We start from the raw sequence: 18,501 nt of genomic DNA, 5'->3' as shown, positions 1-18,501 counted from the left end.
TAATTGCAGGGTTTAACTCATTCATGCCTTCCCAACACAAATCCATTAAGATAACGTTACTAATTTAAGTAAATTGAACAAAAAACAGTGGTTAGCACTGTCACCTCACAGCAAGAAGGTCACTGGTTCGAGTCCCAGCTGGGTCAGTTGGTATTTCTGTGTGGAGTTTGCATGTTCTCCCTGTGTTAGCATGGGTTTCCTCTAGGTGCTCTGGTTTCCCCCACAGTTCAAACACATGCTCTACAGGTGAATTGAATAAACTATTTTGGCCATAGTGTATGTGTGAATGAGTGTGTATGGGTGTTTCCCAGTTCTGGGTTGCGGGTCGAAGGGCATCCACTGTAATACTCGGCGGTTCATTCCACTGTGGTGACCCCTGATGAATAAATGGACTAAGCCGAAGGAAGATGAATGAACAAAAAACAATTAAGTTTCCTCCCCAATATCTCCAGAATTGTGTTGTTTCAGCTCATTTTGAATAAGTAGTTTGAACAAGAAAACAGTTCAAGCAGTTGTGTCTGAGATAAATATTGGCTTATATTCACAAACTATACATCAATGAAATAGTTAATTCAGCTTTCAGATAACGTTTACCTCTCAATAATAAAAAAAGCTTTAATTGGCAGTTTTTTCAGTCCACATTTGTCCTCAACCTTTTATTCATCAACCCTCCCTCAAAATGTGCAGCTCACGATCCCTCATTCTCACACAAACAACCCTTTTTTTTCCAGGGACTTGAGCTGTGTTTTGTGGAATAGTCGAGTCCTGCTGGAGCATATTTCCAGAGTTAATTAGCAGGATCTTAAAACATTACACCTGGGAAGTGGCTGTGAACTGGACGTAGTGTGTCACAGATCCAGCAGTGGGAAGGTCAGCCAGGTGGAACTCCAAGTTTCAATCTTAACCTATGAGAAAACATGGAGATCATTTCAGTTATGAGCAAGTTTGCTGTTTGTTCAATCCCCTTAAATTAGTAAAAATTAATAAGTTAACCTAATTTATTCACAAATCAACAATACAGTATAGGTTTTTATGTAAACTCCATTTACATTAAATGGAGGGGGGGGGTTTGGTCTGTTTATTTGTCAGGGCCCCGTTTTTTTAAAAAGGGAATTATATCCGAATAATTTGATCTGGATTTAGTAATCCTTTTTTTGCGATCCGTGATCACGTAATCCAGCTTACTTTTTGAGCCAGTTTTTCAAAGTAACGTCAGATTGGATCAATCTGATCTGGATTGGAACTTTTTAGGATCACCAAGTCTGGATAACCAGTGCTCAAACAGAATAGGAAATCACAACTATAGATATGCAAGAGTAGAATAGCCAGTGTGGGGTCAATATAACTTAATTTTTAATTGTAATAAAAACACACACATTAAAAAAAGTGTATAAAAGTGGGAACGTTTGTAAAAACTTCATAAACGTCATACATAACATTATTTATACTTAAATATTTAAATACTATAGATGTAAAATGATGCATGAACTTGAGCAGCTGTTTTCCCACGCTAATTGTCTCTGTTTCACTGTTGCAGTGGTGTTGCTTTTTTATATACAGTATATGGTCATATTTGCTATAACTTTGCATGATCAGATCAATTTCAGCTGGAGAAAGAAATGCTGATCTCTTTTTTAAGATGTTGCCATGCTCACTCGTAATATCTGCGCTCCATTGATAATGCCTTTTTGTAGTTGCGATGTGCGTGCTTAACTCTGAGTTAGTCTACTCATAGTTGATTGACCTAACTCAGATGAGCTATTCTGAAACCGAAAACTCAGAGTTTTTAATCTCTCGGTAAATCAACTCAAAGTTCAAGTTTAAACTCCGAGTTGGTTGAACTCCCTTACTGAAACAGGCCTCTGGGCCCGGTTTTTCAAAAGGTTTAATCCGTATAAAATTCATTTGGATTTAGTAATCCTGTTTTTGCGATCCGTGATCACGTAATCCAGCTTACTTTTTGAGCCAGTTTTTCAAAGCAACATTGGATTGGATCAATTTAATCCAGATAGGAACTTTTCAGGATCACTAAATCTGGATTACCAGTGCTCAATCACAATGTAGATGGATAGATAGGCCTATGTAAAGAGCAACAAGTAAAATAGCCAGTGTGGGGTAAATATAACTTTATTTTTATATGAAATGAAAACTAAGAAAATTTTAGAAACAATAAAATAATTATAATAATAAATAATAAAAGCAAGAAAAACCCCACCCCATCCTCTTCCAGCAGTCCGCTCATCTGAGATCTACAACACTGTACATTGAGGATATTTATAATAATTTTCAAATATAGATGTATTGAATAAAAAAAAAAGACAATGTTGAAACCTCCACAATAATGTCAGACTTCCTCATCTGATGTGGAGGGAGCAGCTTGTCTGAGCGTATTCTTTAGGAGGCACATCTCAAGTGTGGTCTTGGTTTGCTGCAGTTTGGTCAGAGTCAGTTGTTCCTCTGCCAGATGAAGCTGAACTTTTGTCCAGTCTCTTTTTGCAATTGTTGAAAGTGATTTCAAAAATTTGTTATTCTGTAATTATTGCATGCATCACTAATAAATATTCTAAACACAAAAATATTTTCCATTGTGATGATATATATATATATATATATATATATATATATATATATATATATATATATATATATATATATATACAAACTCTTTCTACTTTGCTGTAGGCCTATGCTGAAAGGCTAAATACATTAAAGCCTATAATCATTATAGCCTGACAGATGAACAAATAAAATTAAAACCTTATGAATAAATAGTATATCTCGTAAGATACTGCATGATCCAAATATAGATTTATTTAAGTTTTTTTTAAGTTTTCATTACATTTTGGGCATGAAATCCACGCTAAATCCACCCTTCTGATGGGATCAGTTTAATCCAGTTTTTTTGGATCAAAGTGATCCAGATCCTACAAAAAAGGTCTGAAAAACCCAAACTAAAGGTTTTATCCAGATCAAAACCAAGATTGGATTACGTGATCTAATCCGATTATGTAATCCGTTTTTTTTTTTTGAAAAACCCATTTTCAAGATTTGATCCAATCCCTTATCCAAAATCCTAGTGGATTACTTTTGAAAATCCGGGCCCTGGCGCCCAACCCACTCTGTTAGCCAAATACCGCTATTCCTTTAACTCAAAGGAAGTTGTAAAATGGGCCTATTTTTTTTTTTAATTGTAGTGTTCTTTTAAGTACCATATTTTATAAGCATTTCTTGTTTTCACCATTCTGTTCATGAATCTTTTTTGTGTATTTCTTCAGGAAAATTCAGCATTCATCTAATCGCTGTGTGGTGAATCACAAAAAAAATAAATAAATCAAACACTATCTTCTGTAAATCACTTTCATGGGCCAGGCTTTTCTTGATCCATCCCATAATGAACAGGAGAGGAATGTACTGGAGGAAGGAACAAAGAGATCAACCTCACCACAGATAGACCCGTACATGATCAGAAATGTGCGCAGACTCCCCAGCTCCTTCACAGAGTGCGTTGGTCCATACGACACTGCATGTCTTTTTAAATCCATCAATTAATCATTGGGATTTTTAAATATTTTTTTGGCTGTTGAAACTAGAGGAAATCCCAAACCTTTCCTCCCTGCCAACAACAGTCCTGCTTCATGAAGACCACATTAGGTTCCAACTGAAGCAATGAGGTTTCATCTGAAGTTTTACCTGCATTACCTGGTTCTGCTGGGTTCCAGCTGTGTAATTTCGACCTATGGCCCAAACCAGAGGGCCCAGAAGACGGGCGATATACTGCTTGGAGGACTTTTCCCAATGCACTTTGGGGTGGCCTCCAAAGACCAGGATCTTGCAGCACGGCCAGAGTCAACAGAGTGTGTCAGGTACAAAACAAAACATGGTCAGCTTCTCAAAACACATGCGTCTGATGCCATACCCTTAGTACTGTGGGAATATAAATTTATATTATCTATATATAACTGAAAAGTAGTTTTCAGGGTGTGACAGACCTTAAAATATCTCGGTTTCGAGCCCTGACGATCTCCAGAGTAATGCAAATTGTCAGTTTCACAGCACGGCTGTGCCTATTGTTTTCCCCAGTTGGTCAACTGATCGGGCAGTTTCTGTCTCCAGGGCCCGGTTTTTCAAAAGCTTTAATCCGGATAAAATTGATCCGGATTTAGTAATCCTGTTTTTGCGATCCCTGATCACGTAATTCAGCTTACTTTTTGAGCCAGTTTTTCAAAGCAACATCGGATTGGATCAATCTGATCTGGATAGGAACTTTTCAGGATCACTAAATCTGGATAACCAGTGCTCAAACAGAATAGGACATCACAATGTAGAACTATAGATATGTAAAGAGTAAAATAGCCAGCATGGGGTCAATATAACTTTATTTTTATTTAAAATGAAAAATAAAATAATATAATAATAATAATAATAATAAATAATAATAAAACAAGAAAAACAACACCCCATCCTCTTTAAGCAGTCTGCTCATTTGAGACCTACAACGCTGTACATGAGGATATTTATAATAAGTTTTAAATATAGATGTAAATAAAAAAAAGACTTAATGTCAAAGACTCCACAATAAGTTCAGACTTCCTCATCTGATGTGGAGAGACCAGCTTGTCTGAGCATAGCCTTTAGGAGGCGGATCTCAAGTCATTGGCCTTGGTTTGCTGCAGTTTGGTCAGAGTCAGTTGTTTCTCTGCCAGATGAAGCTGTGCTTCTGCCCTTTCAGTCTTTTTTTGCAATTGTTGAAAGAGATTTCAAAAATCAGTCATTGCCTTTCTTTGCATTTTTTTTTTTTATAATTCTGTAATCATTGCATGCATCACTGATAAATATTCTCAAAAGAAAAATATTTTCCATTGTGATGAATATATATATCAATTAGTGAAAGAATAAAATTGATTGTTTTTGGTCAGTTTTTTTACAGCTGTTTGGGGGATTATTTTATGAGGCCAAACTCTTTCTACTTTGCTGTAGGCCTATACTGAAAGGCTGAATACGTTAAAGCCTATACTCACTATAGCCTGACAGATGAACAAATAAAATTAAAACCTTATGAATAAATAGTATATCTCGCAAGATACTGCATGATCCAAAAATAGTATTATTTAATACATTTTTAAAGTTTTCATTACATTTTGGGCATGAAACCCACGCTAAATCCACCCTTCTGATGGGATCAGTTTAATCCAGGTTTTTTGGATCAAAGTGATCCAGATCCTACAAAAAAGGTCTGAAAAACCCAAACTAAAGGTTTTATCCAGATCAAAACCAAGATTGGATTACGTGATCTAATCCAATTATGTAATCCGTTATTATTATTATTTTTTTTTGAAAAACCTATTTTCAAGATTTGATCCAATCCCTTATGCAAAATCCTAGTGGATTACTTTTGAAAAACGGCACAGAACATCATTTGCACACTGTTTTAATGCTAACATATATCATAAATGGGTACTTATATGCTGATGAGATCGGGCCTGGAAAGGCATGTTACCCTGCCGACAACAACACTTCATTTGCATGCTTTGTTTGACTGTCCCCACCATGACTGTCCCCACCAACATGTATCAAATGTATTTAAACTGAGTGTCTGTTGGACCAATTATGAGTTACTTTCGATGACGCTACAGCCATGCTGAGTTCTTCTTATTAAAAGAATTCTGCTTTGAAGATACCGAAGGTTCTCACTGGTTTTTTGGGCTCGTCTTAAAATTTCACAACAGTTTGGTGCCGTGAGCCAGAGCAGAGAAGTTCACAACAGTAGTTTGCTAAAAACCCTGACTGAATAGTGTTTATAAATGTTATTCAAAGGGATAGTCCACCCAAAAATATCTACTCACCCTCTTTTTTACCAAATCTGAACACGAAAGAAGATATTTTGGACTCCACAGCCCTTCACAACCTTAAATATACCCCATATTATATGCTTTTTCTTTTTCAGATATAACTTCCGTGGATTCCGCTGGCTGCAGTCTATGATCTTCGCTATAGAGGAGATCAATAACAGCTCCACTCTTCTTCCAAACATTACGCTTGGCTACCGTATATTTGACACGTGCAACACTGTCTCGAAAGCGTTGGAGGCGTCACTGAGTTTTGTCGCGCAGAATAAGATTGATTCACTGAATCTGGATGAGTTCTGTAACTGCACAGGGAACATCCCATCAACCATTGCAGTGGTCGGGGCTTCTGGATCTGCAGTGTCTACAGCCGTGGCAGACCTGCTGGGTCTTTTCTACATCCCTCAGGTTGTTATGCATCTCTAAGTGTTTTATTGAAGTAATTATTTTCATTAAAATAAGAAATATGGATAGTAATTGCAGTATGAATAGATTAATTTTGGTGGAGTTTGAGGATGGCATGACTGGGTGTGGGATCATGGGAGTTGTGGTCTTCATTACATCCTATGGAACTCCTGGATAAATCTTGTTCATGGAAAACCTATTATTATGATAGTATGAAGCAGAGTAAAGGTCTTTGAACACTAAATTATGAAATTTTCATATTGATTTTTTTATATTCGTATAAAAAAATATCATTCATCCACAGAAACCCTGCACAGTCCAATCATTCATTCTTTCATTCATTTTCCTTCAGCTTAGTCCCTTTATTCTTCAGGGGTCCCCACAGCAGAATAAACCGCCAATTTATTAAGCATATGTTTTACACAGCTGCCCCTCCAGCTGCAACCAGTAATGCATATTAATTGCAAAAATAAATTAATTAATTAAAAATAGCAAAACAATTCAGAGTCAGTTCAAGCAGTGATGTGGCTAATCCAATCCATTGCATGACGAGGAAGGAAAGTTCACCTCCTTATCAAAATGCTATGCAGGATTATCCCGAAATTCAAACTTTATGTTTGGAAATCAGTGGCATTTTGATATTTTGCTTGCAGTAGCTCTACTGCATATCTGTCAACCCTCCCGTTTTTCCCGGGATTCTCCCATATTTTATAGTCCTATCCCCCCTATCATCCCGTAAAGGTATTTTCCCGTATTTCTCTCGTATTTTCAGTCTTTCACTGAAGGGTGGTAAATAAACATTAAAGAGCCGAGCCTCCCAATACTCAACCCATACCACCAAACCACCAGGGGCCACCCCTTGCTCTTATATGTGAGTCATTTCTGTGCTTTCGCTTTGTTTAGGCATGAAAACACTTTGAAATAAACATAGAAACGTTGCGATTCCCTTCGTTTTCATTACAAGTGCCGTCTTACCTTCATATGCAATCCTCAAAACAGTCATATAGCGATGCGTGACTGTCCTAATATTAACATCTTATGTTGGGAATGCTGCTCTGTGGAGTCTTATAAACACACAACATATTAAAGCGGCTGTTTCCCTGCTTTAGTGACAATTCAAAACTGCTTATTTCTCTGCATTTAAAATTCTTTACAACATTTGTACAAAACAAGTACAAAAGTCAGTTAAATATACAATATCGTTCTAGTAGTATTTGAATATCTTCATGAAGAAATCTTACATATTGTGCCTTTTAAAATCAGTTATTAATAAACGAATGGTTCTGAAAAAATGATGTACTTCTGAAGTCCAACTTTGTGACCTTTTGAAAAAGAGCTGCGTAGATAGACGGAAATATGAGCATCCTTTATGGGTAATTTTTTTCCAACTATTTCTCTTTTCTACTGTCTCTCAGATTAGCTATGCTTCATCCAGCCGCCTTTTGAGCAACAAAAACCAGTACAAATCCTTCATGAGGACAATCCCTACAGACGAGTACCAGGCGATTGCCATGGCTGCCATCATCGAGCACTTCCAGTGGAACTGGGTGATTGCTATCGCCTCTGACGACGAATACGGCCGGCCAGGCATCGAAAAGTTTGAGAATGAAATGTTTCACCGGGACATCTGCATTGACCTCAATGTTTTAATTTCACAGTACGTTGACGAAGCTGAGATTCGTCGCCTGGCAGATCGCATCCAGAACTCATCCGCCAAGGTAATTGTTGTGTTTGCTAGCGGACCAGATATCGAGCCGTTAGTTAAAGAGATGGTGAGACGAAACATCACAGACCGCGTCTGGTTGGCGAGCGAAGCATGGGCCAGTTCCAGTCTAGTCGCCAAACCAGAGTATCTTGACGTCATGGGAGGAACCATTGGCTTTGCTCTGAGGGCTGGACATATACCCGGCTTTAAAGACTTCTTACAGCAGGTCCATCCAAAGAAGTCAAGCCATAACGAATTTGTGCGAGAATTTTGGGAGGAGACGTTCAACTGTTATCTTGAAGACAGCCCAAGGAATGCTGATAGTGAGAATGGCAGTACGAGTTTCAGGCCGCTGTGTACTGGGGAAGAGGACATTGCCAGTGTTGAGACGCCATATTTGGACTACACGCACCTCAGGATTTCCTATAACGTGTATGTGGCTGTTTATGCCATAGCACAGGCACTTCAGGACATACTTACCTGCACTCCAGGGAAAGGATTGTTTTCTAATGGCTCTTGTGCAGATATTAGGAAAGTTGAAGCATGGCAGGTGAGCTGTTTATTAGAAATTATCATATAAACATATTAAATGTTATTAATTACTCTTGAATTAATCTTAAATTACACAATAAAATGTTATAAATTCCATTTTGTTCCAATCCAAACCTTTGTTCATCTTAAGTGAAATCCAGGAGCTCTCTCGTCCTTCATAGACCAGAGATTTTCAACGTCCAGAAAAGGAACCAAAAACATTGTCAAAACAGTCCATGTGACTTCAGTGGTCCAATTGGAATCCAATTCAGTGGTCCAATTAGATACTGTCACCATCACCAGCAATCTAGCAGTCCAGTCACTGGAGAACCACAAATCTGTCACTAATATGAACTACAAATACCACCATGCACCACTCGCACACACCAGTTCCAGTTCTCTCCTTGATTGCAAACACACAGCTGAAGCTTGTGAAGAGTCATTCCCAGGACTATAAATACACCTCACTCACACACACGTTGCCGAGTCTTGTTTACTGTTATCATAACGAAGCATCTTGCCTGTGTTTTTTTTACCTTTGTTTGTTTTATTATTATGCTGTTATGCTGCCTTTCCTGACCATTTGCCTGTTATTTTGACCACATTCTTTGAATCACCCTCATTATCCATTTTGTACCCGTTAGACCAATGCCTGCCTGACTACTCTAGATTGTTAAACTGAATGCGGATCTTCATCTCTGTTGTCCCAGACTCTTATGTAACACATACGAAACGCCAAGAAAAATTTCAAGAGTTCCCACTTAGATATGCTTGGCATTTATAGTAGGTTTGGCATGCTGTCCTGGGAGAGAACCCTGAGCTCGGAGATATTTGAGCCCAGGGCTCCCGCCCGGTCTAGAAGCATATCGGGAGAACCGAGATCAGGTAGGTCTCGATCGATCCCCCTTTAGAAGGGGAGAAAAAGGAGGAGATGGGGTGGAAGGGGGGATTCTTCCAAAAAGAAGGATTATTACTGATTACGGATGAGTGGCCCGCGGTGAACAATCATATCACATGCTCCTCTTGAAATTAGTTTATGAAACTTCACTTTGTGAGGCAAGGTTTTGCGAAAACAAATTTGTTTGCTTTTGTCTTCTTGTCTGCAAAAGGTCAGGGTGTGCTTTTACTATAGACAATACAATGTATTGCCATTAGATTCAGAATCATACAAACATACAAAAGTTAAATTATTCGCAATAATAACAGACCCTAATCTGAAATGAAAGACAAAGGCAAACAAAGTTGTTTAAATATTTTTTGGTGCACAAATGTGTTCTTGGAGCTTCGTAGGAGTACACTTGAACCACTGAAGACACATTGAATGTCTTTATTCTTAGTGATTCCTTTTCTGGACTTGAAATGTCTTGGGATTCTTGCTGTCTATGCAGGATGAGAGAGCTCCAGGATTTCATCTAAAATTTCTCAATTTGTGTTCTGAAGATGAACAAAGGTCTCAGGAGACTGAAACAGCATGAGGATGAGCATTTATTAACAGAATTTCCATTTTTGCAAAATCTAATCTGTATTATTTTTGATATTTAAAGGTTCTGAAACAACTAAGACACCTCAACTTCATAGACAGCATGGGGGAGAGAGTGCGCTTTGACAACGGCAGTGAGCTTTCAGCCAATTATACCATCATAAACTGGCATCGATCACCCGAGGATGGGTCTGTCGTATTCAAGGAGGTTGGTTATTACAGTATACATAACAAGAACGTGGCCAAGCTTTCCATTGACAAGAGCAAAATCCTGTGGAACGGACGTCTAACTGAGGTAAGTAATCTTTAAATTTATTATCACTTAGATTAGAGCAAAAGTTATTTACTTAACTAATGGAGCATGTTGGATTAAATGAGCTAATGTGTTGTTTCTCTTTTCTCTACCAGGTACCATTTTCCAACTGTAGTGTGGAATGTGAACCTGGAACAAGGAAAGGAATTATTGATGGCGAACCCACATGTTGCTTTGAGTGTACAGAATGCTCGGATGGGGAGTACAGTGATCATAAAGGTCAGCGAATGTATTGTGGGCCAGAAATAATTCCAAACAGTAAACTGACAACCACAAATGTTAGTCAGTTATGTTGTGTGAATCATTTAAATACTCACCGTCAAGAAATGTTTACATCTAAAAGGGAAACGCATATGCAAAAACAAAATATCTAGAAGCACCTTCTCATCACTAGTCCTGGTAGTAGTTTTGAGGGCAAGTTGCTTGGCAAGTTTATGAAGTAGCAACTTGGGACCAGAGTTACAAAATAGGGCAAAACTACAATCCCATAAGTTTGCTAATTAGTGCGGAAAGTTTGGTGAGTAGTCTACTGACATTGTGTAAATTAAAGAACACAAGCAGCAGCTCATTTTTATAGATAAGTCACTTGTTTTATATATAAAAAACTCCATTGTTGAATGACAAAACAAACCATATACATTAGCTAGTTGAGCACATAGTGCAAAAGCATATACAGTATGTGTATAGTGCGATAGTACAGTAATTTGGGACACGCTATAGACAGTTTTGGGACTGATAGGATTTCAGCACTTTTTAATTTATGTGGTATGAATCTGACAACTAATCAATGACATGCAGATAATATCACAGGGTTTATCTGTAATCAAACACGTCTAACCAGCTAATCAAGGTTTTGTGGGTTAGAGCAATGCTGGAAACGAAGTCTACAGGAATGTAGGGGGGTTTATACAGTAATATACTGCGGTCAAACTGCACTGTTTGCCACATAGACTTCCATTCATATGTACAGTGAATGCCTCAGAGCGGAAATGCAAGCTTGTGTGACAAGTTTAGCAGTTTGCTGAGTTACAAAGTTCAAGCTTGGTGAACTCTGACCTGCGATATTGCATCAGAAAACTGCGTGAGACGATTGGAAAGCGAAACAAAAATTTAACATGGACCAATCGCTCACTTTTTAAAAATGTTTAATCATCTTGTTTAATCCCGCCCCTTTTCGCAGCACTGTACGACAGAATTTTACATGCTTAAAATCTAGTGTGACTGCGGCATTACATAAATTTTTTTGAAAAAAACATTACATTTTGAGAAATATTTATTATGTTTTGAGATAAAACATTACATTTCAAGAAAAAAAATATTGTTTTGAGAACAAAACATTACATTTTAAGGTAACATTTTTTATGTTTTGAGAAAAAGCGTTACATTTTGAGAAAAAAAAATATTTTTGAAGAAATATTACATTTTAAGGTAAAATAAATGTTTTGAGAAAAAAGCATTACATTTTGAGAAAAAAAAATTAAGAAAAAAACTACATTTTGAGAAAAATTAATTGTTTTGAGAAAAATCATTACATTTTAAGGTAAAATAAATATATTTTGAGAAAAAAAAACATAATATTTTGAGAACTTATTTTTTTTATATATATATATATATATATATATATATATATATATATATATATATATATATATATATATATATATATATATAATATTTGTTATGTTTTGAGAAAAGACCTTACATTTTGAGCAAAAGTTATTGTTTTGACAAAAAAATCTCATAAAATTTAGAGAAAGAAAGTTGTTTTGAGAAAACCCCCAAAATGTAGAGAATAAAGTGGTTATTTCACCAAAAACAAAGTAAAAATTTAAAGTATAAGTTATTATACTTCAAAAAAACTCATCACTCATCATAAACAATATAAGACCATTTTCTTAGATCTGTGAATATACAAGGGGTGCTCAAAGCAAATATCATTGAGAGCCGTGGACCGAAAGTTAAAGTTGTCATTATAATATCCTAATTTATTTCCGAATATTTAAAAATAAATGGAAAACATTACTTTAAATCATATTAAATAATGTAATTTTTAAAATTATAACTCTTTGAAATAAATCATTTACTATAAAAACAAACAATTTATTACACTGTGGGGTTCTATGCTGAATACACTAGTCAAGCAGAATCTGCCATTGCCTTCATTTGCTCACTGATGTCTCTGATTTGTCCTCTATTCGTCGGGTAACAGTATGTACACTTAAAAACAAAAAAAAATCTGATTCATTTATTTGAAACATTTAATTTCAGTCAGCCTTTTTTTTTTAGCTTTTTAAGAGAGCAAACAAACAAATAAACGAGATATTGCAGTCTCTAAACCATCCCCATCATTATCTCTCTGTTTCCAGATGTGATGGTGGGTTAAATCAAAGGTTACCATGGGTCAACTTTAGTAGTTTGGCTATCTCTGGTACACATCAATGTGGTCATGTCATTGCCCTATGAACATTTCCTGCTTGTTATCAAACTATTTCATAACTGTAACAAGAGGCAATTCAATTATAACTTCATGTTAAAACAGCTATCATAACATTTTTTAATCAACATGTGGCTCTATTTGGATTCTTGGAAGCTATAGAAATTAAAAATGTAGAACAGAAACTACGTTGGGACCTTTGTTTTTGTTTACATCACTCAAAATGGCCTATAAAAGGGATGGTTTTTAATGCGTTGTTGTGTTTTGACATCAGTTTTCTGATTTTTTATTTCACTTTTCTCCACAGATGCCAGTTTTTGCGTTAAATGCCCAAACAACTCCTGGTCCAACGGCAATCACACTTCTTGCTTTCTGAAGGAAATCGAGTTTCTGTCCTGGACCGAACCGTTCGGGATTGCGCTGGCCTTATTTGCAGTCCTCGGGGTTCTCCTAACAGCTTTTGTGTTGGGTGTTTTTGTGCAATTCCGTGATACTCCAATCGTGAAGGCATCAAACCGAGAGCTGTCGTTTCTTTTGCTTTTCTCGCTTATATGCTGTTTCTCCAGCTCTCTCATATTCATAGGCGAACCACAGGATTGGACGTGCCGGGTACGCCAACCAGCATTCGGCATCAGCTTTGTGTTATGCATCTCATGCATTCTAGTCAAAACCAATCGTGTCCTGCTGGTGTTCGAAGCTAAAATCCCTACAAGTCTCCACCGTAAGTGGTGGGGATTAAACCTGCAGTTCTTGCTAGTCTTCCTGTTCACGTTTGTGCAGGTGATGATCTGCGTGGTTTGGTTGTACAACGCTCCGCCGGGAAGTTACAAGAACTACGACATCGATGAAATCATCTTCATCACCTGCAACGAGGGCTCCATGATGGCTCTGGGGTTTCTGATTGGCTACACGTGCTTGTTGGCCGCCATCTGTTTTTTCTTCGCGTTCAAGTCTCGGAAGCTGCCGGAGAATTTCACGGAGGCCAAATTCATAACGTTCAGCATGCTGATTTTTTTCATCGTCTGGATCTCCTTTATTCCGGCGTACTTCAGCACTTACGGCAAATTCGTCTCGGCTGTTGAGGTCATAGCAATCCTGGCTTCCAGCTTCAGTTTGCTTGCCTGTATCTTTTTCAACAAGGTGTATATCATTCTTCTGAAACCGTCGAGGAATACGATCGAGGAGGTGCGCTGTAGCACTGCGGCTCACGCCTTTAAAGCTGCAGCAAAAGCGACTTTACGACACAGTTCAGGCTTTAGAAAGAGATCCAGCAGTGTTGGCGGATCCTCCGCATCTTCGCCCTCCTCATCCATCAGCATGAAGACCAACGGGAATGAAATGGAGTCACCGTCTACGCGGAGACACGGCTCAAAACCGAGGGTGAGCTTTGGAAGTGGGACGGTCAGTCTCTCCTTGAGCTTCGAGGAGGCTAGAAACTCGATGAAATGATTGACAAGAACAGCTCTGTGCGTGACTGGTTTGTACATTCACTGCAGTGTAAATGTTGTCATTGGATCAAGGATGGGTTTGGCATTGTAAGCAGTGGCTGTGTTGTTGAATCCATCTGCAAATAATTTTTTTTTCCTTAAAGTTTTCAGACTATTTTTTGTGGACAATGTGAAATGGGTATTGTTCTCTGATGAGTGACTGTCTTTACCACATCTGGGAAAGTTACGGTGTAGAGAAGCCCCAAGAAAGTGTACCAACCAGACAGATGCATGCCCAGGGTGAAGCATGGGGGTGGATCAGTGATGGTTTGGGCTGCAATATCATGGCATTCCCTGGTTCCATAGTTGAATTTGTCTGCAAATATATATATATATATATATATATATATATATATATATATATATATATATATATAAACAGTTGAAGTCAGAATTATTAACCCCCCTGAATTATTAGTCCCGTTTATTTTTTTTCCCAATTTCTGTTTAATGGAGGGAAGATTGTTTCAGCACATTTCTAAGCATAATAGTTTTAAAAACTTATTTCTAAAAACTGATTTATTTTCTCTTTGCCATGATGACAGTAAATAATATTTTACTTGATATTTTTCAAAACACTTCTGTACAGCTTAAAGTGACATTTAAAGGCTTAACGAGGTTAATTAGGTTAACTAGGCAGGTTAGAGTAATTAGGCAAGTTGTTGTATAACAATGGTTTGTTCTGTAGATTATTAGAAAAAAAATTAGCTTAAAGGGGCTAATAATTTTGTCCCAAAATGTTTTTAAAAAAATTTAAATCTGCTTTTTTTTTTTAGCCGACATAAAACAAATAAGACTTTCTCCAGAAGAAAAAATATTATCAGACATACTGTGAAAATTTCCTTGCTTTGTTAAAAATAATTTGGGAAATATTTAAAAAAGAAAAAAAAATTAAAAGGGGGCTAATAATTCTAACTTCAACTCTATGTATGTGTATATATATATATATATATATATATATATATATATATATATATATATATATATATATATATATATATATATATATATATATATATATATGTTTAAAAAAGCAAGAACCTCTCACAGTTTTCAGGACTATTTTTTGTGGACAATGTAAAATGTGTATTGTTCTCTGATGAGTCCACCTTCACTGTCATTTCCACATCCAGGACAGTTACGGTGTGGAGAAGCCCCAAAGACAGCGTACCGCCCAAACTGTTGCATGCTCAGAGTAAAGCATAGGGCTAGATTTGGGCTGCACTATCATGGCATTCTCTAGTTCAATAGTTGAGTCCATCTGTAAATTATTTCTTTGCTTAAAAGCCAGAAAAATTAAGCAAGAACCTCTCCTAGATTTCAGGACAATTGTTTTGTGGACAATGTGAAATGTGTATTGTTCTCTGATGAGTCCACCTTCACTGTCATTCCCACATGCAAGAGAGTTACGGTGTGGAGAAGCCCCAAAGAAAGTGTACCGCCCAAACAGATGTATGCCCAGAGTGAAGTGTGGGGTTGGGTTTGGGCTGCACTATCATGGCATTCCCTAGTTCAATTGTTGAATTCGTCTGTAAATATTTTTTTGCTTCAAAGACAGTACTGAAAAAAAAATGTAGCAAGAATCACTCTCAGTTTTCAGGACTAATTTTGTGGACAATGTGAAATGGGTATTGTTTTCTGATGAGTCACCTTCACTGTCTTTCCCACATCTGGGAGAGTTATGGTGTGGAGAAGCCCCCAAAGAGCGTTCCACTCAGACAGATGAATGCCCAGAGTAAAGCATGGGGGTGGATTTGGACTGCAATATCATGGCATTCCCTAATTCAATAGTTGAATCCGACTGTAATTTATTTATTTATTTTTGCTTAAAAGCTGGAACTGAAAAAAATGAAGCAAGAACCTCTCCCAGTTTTCAGGACTTTTTTTTGCACAATGTGAAACGTGTATTTTTCTCTGATGAGTCCACCTTCACTGTCTTCGCACATCTCGGGAGAGTTACGGTGTGGAGAAGCCCCCAAAAGCATACCAGCCAGATAGATGTATGCGCAGAGTGAAGCATGAGGCTGGATCACTGATGGTTTGGGCTGCAATATCATGGCATTCCCTAATTCAATAGTTTAATCTGTCTCCAATTTTTTTGGGCTTAAAAGACACAACAGAAAAAAAATGAAGCAAGAACCTCTCCCAAATTTCAAGTCAATTTTTTGTAGACAGTTTGAATGCGTTTTGTTCTGTAATGAGTCCACCTTTAATGTCATTCCCACATCCAGGAGAGTTATGGTGTGGAGAAGCTCTGAAGAAGTGTACCACTTAGACAGATGTATGCGCACTTGCGCAGAGTGAAGCATGTGGGTGGATTTGGGCTGCAGTATCATGGCATTACCTAGTTCAACAGTTGAATCCATCCGCAAATAATTTTTTGGCCTAAAAAAGACAGAACTAAAAAAAAAAAAAGAAGCAAGAACTTCTCCCAGTTTTCGGATTTTTATTTTGTGGACAATGTGAAATGTGTATTACTCTCTAATGAGTCCACCTTCGACCTTCGATGGGAGAACTACGGTGTGGAGAAGCCCCAAAGAAGTGTACCACTCAGACAGATGCATGCCCAGAGTAAAGCATGGAGGTGGATTTAAACTACAGTATCACGGCATTCCCTAGTTCAATAGTTGAATCCGTCTGCAAATATTTTTTTTTGCTTAAAATCCAGAACTGAAAAAAAAAAAACAATGAAGCAAGAACCTCTCCCAATCTTCAGTCTAAGGACTACTAATCTGTCACAACAATTCCATGACTCAATATAGCACAATAGTCTTTTGCATGCAATGTCTTTAATGAGCTATGTTTCCATCCAAAGATGTAATTTAGACTGCAATATCACAAAACATTTGTGAATAAAGCACCATTTCCATCCATTGTGTTAAAGAGAACAAAATAGTCACTCCCTGATAAACCGGTGCCAAATATCCACAACAGAAATTGAGTTTGCAACAGTTGAAGAAGCCACCGCGGGCCTTTTATCTTATATAATAAATGACTTGCATCTCAGAAGATAAATATGAAACTCAATGAACATGCAAATAAATGCATGAAACTCAATGAAAAGTTGTCCCTTCTTTCTAATATTTTACATTCATAAATGATTGGACCTCTTCGTCCACATAAATGTCAATCAAAGGCGGCAACAGCAAGGCTCCAAAAATACAAATTTATTAAGTAAATTATTTATTAATAAATTTATTATTAATAAATTTGTATTTTTGGAGCCTTGGTGTTGCCGCCTTTGATTGACATTTATTTGCACTATTTGCAGTTTTGGCTGAGCACCCAATTTAGAGAGACGTGCGTGCTTTTGTGCAGTTTTTTCAGACCTCTTCGTCCACCCAAATATACCTGTGAACATCTGTAAATTTTTTTCTGCACATTTTCGAGATTTATGCACATGTTGGCATTGCCATTAAGCAATTGTTCTATGCTATATTCCAACATATAAAATAGGTGGATGGAAACATAGCTCTGTGCATTTATTATTTTCATTCAGTTTAAGGCATGTGGGAAATGTCTTCAATGTAACACAGATGCAAAATAAACATCTCATTTCTAGTTCCGTATTACTGGTGTATGTCTCCAGTTTACATTTGAACTGCATCAAAACTGGCTTCGTTTGAGAAACACATTTTAAATGTCATTTTAAAAGTATACAATGTTTTTTTACATAATTTTCCCCCCCAAATATTTCTCAAAAAAAAAAAAAGTGTGTTAAGGTCTTAAGTAATATAACTTCACAAGTATCGTTGCTATTTTTAATCAGTCTTAATCTAACTTTAATTTGAAATGAAATGCTGTCAAAGTGGCATCTTTTCGGAGCTGAAAAAAAAAGAAGAAAAAAGCAGAGGAAGAAAAGCAAGCTCAAAGTAAAGGTGTTTTATAATAAATTATTTAGGAGTACTTGTCAATACTTTGCAATACTTGCAAACTTATTTGTTTAAATGTGAGTAAATATTTATATATATATGCATTATAGGTTAAGTATGTTACAGCTGATAAAAATGTGTACACCTAAATATTAAAATTGTGTGTGTATATATATATATATATATATATATATATATATATATATATATATATATATATATATATATATATATATAATTATATATATATATATATATATATATATATATATATATATATATATATATATATATATATATATATATATATATAATTTTATTTTATTTTATTTTTTTACTGATTTTACACCAGTGGGCCCAGTTTTTTATTTTTTTTTATTTTTATCTTGCCTATGGTCCCCCAGCCCTACGGGCTAGCCCCACCAGTGCCA

The 18,501-nt window shown here is 36.6% G+C and overlaps 2 protein-coding genes across 3 annotated transcripts in view; both read left to right on the top strand.

The window, feature by feature from the left end:
- casr (calcium-sensing receptor) overlaps positions 1-14,478 on the top strand; it is a 15,844-nt gene extending 1,366 nt beyond the window's left edge. For both annotated transcript variants that reach the window (XM_087252191.1, NM_001351665.1), the window contains 6 exon segments: positions 3,276-3,863; positions 5,945-6,251; positions 7,664-8,503; positions 10,029-10,259; positions 10,373-10,496; positions 13,019-14,478. In XM_087252191.1, coding sequence (XP_087108317.1) covers positions 3,667-3,863; positions 5,945-6,251; positions 7,664-8,503; positions 10,029-10,259; positions 10,373-10,496; positions 13,019-14,160 — 2,841 coding nt within the window. In that variant the 5' untranslated portion in view covers positions 3,276-3,666 and the 3' untranslated portion in view covers positions 14,161-14,478.
- Positions 1-18,501, top strand: part of eif4e1b (eukaryotic translation initiation factor 4E family member 1B) — a 109,951-nt gene that overhangs the window by 17,638 nt on the left and 73,812 nt on the right. The window lies entirely within an intron of this gene.

The sequence above is a fragment of the Danio rerio genome, chromosome 5 (assembly GCF_052040795.2).
Source record: "Danio rerio strain M-AB ecotype USA chromosome 5, GRCz13ab, whole genome shotgun sequence".
Classification (NCBI taxonomy): Eukaryota; Metazoa; Chordata; class Actinopteri; order Cypriniformes; family Danionidae; genus Danio; species Danio rerio.
Note: the sequence above shows the minus strand (reverse complement) of the source record. Positions and strands in the feature narration are given on the sequence as shown.